This window comes from Lolium perenne, chromosome 2 (genome assembly GCF_019359855.2).
Source record: "Lolium perenne isolate Kyuss_39 chromosome 2, Kyuss_2.0, whole genome shotgun sequence".
In the NCBI taxonomy this organism is placed as follows: Eukaryota; Viridiplantae; Streptophyta; class Magnoliopsida; order Poales; family Poaceae; genus Lolium; species Lolium perenne.
The window spans coordinates 285,733,900-285,739,414 of NC_067245.2; the positions used below are offsets into that span (position 1 = coordinate 285,733,900).

Genomic DNA, 5,515 nt, shown 5'->3' on the forward strand with positions numbered 1-5,515 from the left:
GGTTTGTCATTTTACAATAGCCAGTGAAACGACCCAGTCTGCAGGGATCATCGTATTTGAGAACTTTTTAATTTTATGGTATGAGTAGGGCTGCAAATTAGTCATGTTGGAGTGAGTTAGACTTGCTCAGCTCTTATTAAAATTCGAGACCTCAGACTGAGTAGAGTGTAGAGTTAAAGGTTGAACTCAGTTGCATGTTTCACCTTTGCATAAATGTAGATATGCTGGATTAGCCGGCGCCGAACAAACAAAGAAGACCCACCATTGCATAAATGTAACATGTCTATTCCCTTAATTACAAATACTGCTGATAACATCAATCATGCTCAGGTTGTCTCACACTGAAGCTAAGTGGACTCGTCTAAACCTAGGCAAGTTAAGGGAAAATTTGCTATAGGACACTGTTATTTTCTGGCATTTGCTGAAACACACCATTCGATTGTGTCTTTGCCAGGTACCATTACAATTTTGTGACACATTTGCCACAACACACCACTTGGCCGAAAACGGAAATTTTTTCACAACATCGGTAAGAGTACCAACACCAGTATGTCAGGGAATAATAACCGACTAGCTTTATCGTCATCGATGGAGATTCGAGAGTACGAATCACCATTGTCGAGGACGTAGCACCCGGGACAAAAACTGCGAGAATAATCTCTCCTCGCGGCAACAACGACAAAAGATCCAAAATCGATCTGGCGAAGCAAGATCCGAAGGCCCATACCTAGAAAATTGTGATTGTTCAACACCACCATTGACGTCAGGATGAAGATCTCGTCGCCGAACGAAAGGCGGAAGATCACTTATTGCAGACGATGCCATCTCCATTGAGGGGAAACCAACAAGAAGGCGGCTACCAAAATCCTAACATAATCTAATGAAAACAATATTTTTGTTCGAAACTCCACGCATAGATCGGGTTCCCCACTCCTCCCGACGCTGGCGAAGCCGACCGGAGGAGGGGGGAACTAATCTATGGAGGAGGATAAACTGGAGGCGGCTAGGGTTGAGGCGGCGGATGAGAGGAGAGACGGGGAAAAAGACTTAGCACGACTGAGACAAGTCTGAGCTGTCAAGCTAAATCAAGCAAGAGGCACATAATCTAGCAAAATGCTTTTTTATTTTTAATACTCCCTCCATCTATAAATAGATGTCTGGGGTTTGTCTAAATTTGGATGTATCTAGACACTAATTAGCGTCTAGATACATCCAGATTTAGACAAATCTCAGACGTCTATTTATGGATAGAGATAGTATGTAACATAATTATTTTCAATAATTATATTATTTTGAGCCAAATGGAGCTCATCTTGAATCTGTCTAGAGTTGAGATAAAAGAAACAAAGTCAATCTCGACCCGCTCACAAGTCTTGATTTTTTTTTTGCAGCCATAATAACAAGTTGACAACTGGGATTTTTCAAAGATTAACATTCATCACATTTCATGTCCTAGAATTAAACATCCATCCATATTACAAGCAGGTCCCTCGCATAGTCGCATGGGCTGCTCAGAGACAAAGCCTGCTGGATCGGCCTAAGCAACAAACACGGATTCTAGCCCACGCAGGAGAAGGAAACACGGCCGAGTGAGAGTGCACACGAAACCCACAGACAGAAACCACGAGCACCAGCTCTCGCTCCGGGCAACAGGCTAGAACATGGGCCGCGGCGGCGGCATGGCCCCGTTGGCGTTGGCGGCGGCGGCGTCGTGCGCACTCCTTGCCTGGTGGCAGAGCTGGCGGAGTCTGGTGGGCACGTACCAGATGGCGAGTCGCGGGTGCGCGGCGAAGACGGCGTCGACGTCGAAGCCGTGGCCGGCGGCGATGTCGACGAGCGGCGCGTAGCATGCCTGCCTCCAGGCGCCGACGTTCTCGCCGCGCGCCTTGTACGCCCGGCGCAGCGCGTCGGAGGCCTCCTGGTCGAGGCAGTGCAGCGCGTAGCAGTGCACGTAGTGGCGCATCTTGGGCTTGTTGATGTAGCTCGCCCCCACCTTGCTCGCGTACCTGAACACCTGGTTCGTCACCTGCAACACCCACCCACCACCCACAAGTACACGAGTTAGCTTTTCATGGCGCGCGCGTCATGAGTTGCACAGTGAGCTCGGTGCGGCCTGACGCTGCGCCCATCCAATCACCCTGGAACCGGACCAGGCACCGAGCAGGCGAGAGCACGCACAGCGGCAGGCGAAGATCACATGGCTCGTACTACGTGGCAGGGGGAGACGCCGGCGGGACCCCTCCTGCGCCTCCGTGTCATGAACGGCTGCACGCCTATCTGATGCTGAGCTAGGAGCCGGCCGACACGACAACACACGGCGGCCAGGCTTTCAGAGCCTATGGATAACTGACACGTCGGAGGTCTTTTCCAGGCTTTGCACTCCGCGTTGGCGTGCGTGTAACACAGAGAGAGAAATGTTAATTGAATCTTTTCTAAGCCATCTTCAACGGGGCTAAATTGAACCCTCAAAGTGGCCACACACATTCGTTTGCACGGCTTAAACAATCAGCTAAAATGGTTGAATTTGACCGCGCTCCGTTTGCCCACGTGTAACAAATAGAAACACTAGCAACACTGCAGCTGCTTTGTTCAAAGCAATGCGAGTTTGGACTAATTTTGCCACATTTGAGCTTAAGCTCGCAACATGTTATTTGCCACAAAAGTATAGTAAAAAATGAAGCCAAAAGTATGATTGTTGGAAGCAATGTTTCTAATTCTCAACTATTTTCAATCAGATCACGTCATAAAATTTCAGTTTCAAACCTAGTTGCAACTAAACTGAATGGCGATGCAATTGGATGAGAACTAACTTAGTCATCGGCTAGCAAAATCTATTGTTTGAATCCCATTGTTTCTTTGACACATCGGCTATACAGATAATAATGATTGTGGCGGCAACCCGTGAGCTCTAAGTCAAACAAAGTGTAAACTGAAATCGCTTTTACGCTGCATACATTCACATATACAAGTTGGTAGAACATACGATAAACCTGTTGGATCTCTTTAACCCTAAGAATTTTGAATCTTAGTTGATACTTGAAGGAAAACCTTGAATTTTTGAAATCCTGGATCAACTAACGGCAGCTGCGGAATCTACCATTGGATTAGACATTTTTGTTATTACTTTTTGAGTCCACAAGATTTCAGTTCTTAGGATTTTTTGATGTCCCTAAAAAATAGGATTTTTATGGACTTTGTTTGAACAATAGGAATGTAGACATCATGCATGAATTCTTCCTATACGCCATCTGCACACGATTTCAAAAGAAAAATTCCGCCATGTCCAACTCTTGCAACAAAAAAGCTTGACTCATAAAAGTTCCATATGTTTCTTTTTTGTGCAATCAAGGTGCTAATTATTACTAGTAGGGCATGCCGTTATTACATCCATCTATTTATTCTTATTCTATTTTCGCGAGTTGGAATTGTGCTCAACGAATCCATAGTGTGTTGGGCACTTGGGCTGAAGTATCAGTTTAATTGGTTTCCCTTTGGCTAACTAAATTTTGCATGATGAAGCACAAACTAAACAAGCCCTCCTTAGTACATACTCCTATATATACAATCTACAAAGGCAGATGGGATCTTACACAGAAGCTGGGGTACACACGTTTTCCCGTAAAACCCTAATTAGCTTAGCGTTTTGTCATCCCAGTGTATGCTAAGAAGAACATATACTTCACTCGAATTGATATTAACACATGCAGATAAACAGATAAACGTGAAGCTGGGTGCAGAAATCTAAACTAATATGAAATCTTTGCTTGCAATCTCTAAAGAACTTTATGAGATGGCAGCACGCAGTACAAATGAGCAGAACTGTCAGTAATCAATATACTAGTTTGATGGAGTAGTCACGTTGAGCTGAGTAGCTGACATGCAGTTGCATTCAGATTCAGAGCAGTCACATATAGATATAACAATATGTACATGCATGCTCGTGTAACATGAACTTGTGCGTATAGGTCCAAAATTACGCGTAGAGTAGGGTAGAGTGAGGAAACAATGGTGAAATCATGTGTACGTACCTTGGTTGGAGACTTGTGGCCATGCAGCTTGGCCATGGACTGCACCTGGAGCAGGAAGAGGCGGCACTGCTCGTAGAGATGGAACAGGTAGTCCAGCCCGTTCTTCTTGGCCCTCGCCACCTCCCCGGGCTCCGTCACCACGAACGGGTGCTCCCGCTGCCGCTCCCCTCCGACGCCGCCGCCTCCGCCAGCCGACGACTCCGTTGACTCCGAGCGGCCGCCGCCGTCCTCGCGCTCGTCCTCCTGCATGTGGTCCAGCCGGAGCCCGTCCACCTTCTTCCTCCTTGCTTTCTTGGCCTTCCTCGCCACCGATCCATTCTTCAGCTTCTTGCCCGATAACATCATCCTGCCAGCGTCGTCCTCGCCACTCGCCGCCCCATCCCGTTCGTTGGACAACACTGTTCGATCATGCGCGCAAACACAAGACCATCATTAAGAGTTTAAGACATGATTTATTTCTTCATTTTTTGCATGGAGAAATGTGCATGGTTCTTGGATAGTAATCACCTTCTTGGGAGGCGCCGTCGATGGTGCTGCCGGACTGGTGACCGTGGTGTCGGCCCCCATGCAGTGCCATCAGGCGGCCGCGCTCTGCCCGCAGCGCGGCGCGCAGGCCGAACCGCTCGCCGATGAGCAGGTCCCAGCGGAACAGGCCGGCGAGCGCGGCCGTCATGTCGTCCAGCTCGCGGTCCGTCATGACCAGGAGCGTGCTAGCAGTGAACCCGAGCTCGGAGATCCGCGCAACCGTGGACCCGCGCACGCCGTACCCGGCCACGAGATCCTCCAGCTCCCTCGGCGAGTTCGCCGGAGGCAGCGCGGGAGTTTGAGGCATGGGCAGTGGAGGAGGAGCGGGCACGGCCGCCGGAGCCGGCGGGCCGAGGTCCCACCGGAACGGGTGCGCGGCGAGGAAGGCGTCGTGGGGATCCATGCACGACACGAGAACGAACGAGACGCTTCTCTTGTTTTTGGCGCTTATTCTCTTGCTTGTGTTCTGCCTTTGCCGTGGCCGTGCATCGCATCGGGGCTAGCTCGCCTTATATAAGCGGCCACTGTAGTGTTGGCTACCGCATGCATGCAACCGGTTGACTTGACAAATCCTACTGTTGCTTCGGATGGAAGCATATCTATCTGCATTTATGCAAGCTCTGTCGTTTGGCCAATGCTTGAAGCGAGCGAGCTATGGCTGCTGCTAGCTGCTGCCTCCGTGAAAACGACTAGTCCTGTAGAAAGCTGCGTCGCCTCGCTCGGGCGATTTGACACTGTAGATTCTAGCGCCTATTACGTGCTGGCACATAAAAAGAAGACACCGTAAACCTAATAATACACCAGCAGCACACTGTGTAGTCCTATCACGGCGTGCGTGCATGCACCACTGTGCACGTCGCAAAGCTCTTCCAAAAGATCTCCGTCTTTTGCTGCTTTCCTCTGCAAACGTTGTCCTATTCGAGATTCTAGCTATACTTGTGATCCAGAAAACTGAGATCCGT

At 49.0% G+C, this 5,515-nt stretch overlaps 1 protein-coding gene across 1 annotated transcript; it reads right to left on the minus strand.

The window, feature by feature from the left end:
• Nucleotides 1-1,334: 1,334 nt before the first annotated feature.
• Nucleotides 1,335-5,146, minus strand: LOC127336371 (probable transcription factor FL). The gene is made up of 3 exons (XM_051363178.2): nt 4,536-5,146; nt 4,029-4,426; nt 1,335-2,026 (listed from the first exon to the last, which is right to left on the minus strand). Exons 1-3 carry the CDS (start codon nt 4,954-4,956, stop codon nt 1,655-1,657), a joined length of 1,191 nt encoding a protein of 396 aa, XP_051219138.1. The 5' UTR covers nt 4,957-5,146; the 3' UTR covers nt 1,335-1,654.
• Nucleotides 5,147-5,515: the final 369 nt, after the last annotated feature.

Excerpts from the sequence above, each read along its gene's own strand:
- LOC127336371 (XM_051363178.2), bottom strand. The coding sequence starts at position 4,956 with ATGGATCCCCACGACGCCTTCCTCGCCGCGCACCCGTTCCGGTGGGAC. Across the intron at positions 4,427-4,535 it reads CGACGGCGCCTCCCAAGAAG|TGTTGTCCAACGAACGGGAT; the intron begins GTGATTACTATC and ends ATGATCGAACAG. Across the intron at positions 2,027-4,028 it reads GCCACAAGTCTCCAACCAAG|GTGACGAACCAGGTGTTCAG; the intron begins GTACGTACACAT and ends TGGGTGTTGCAG.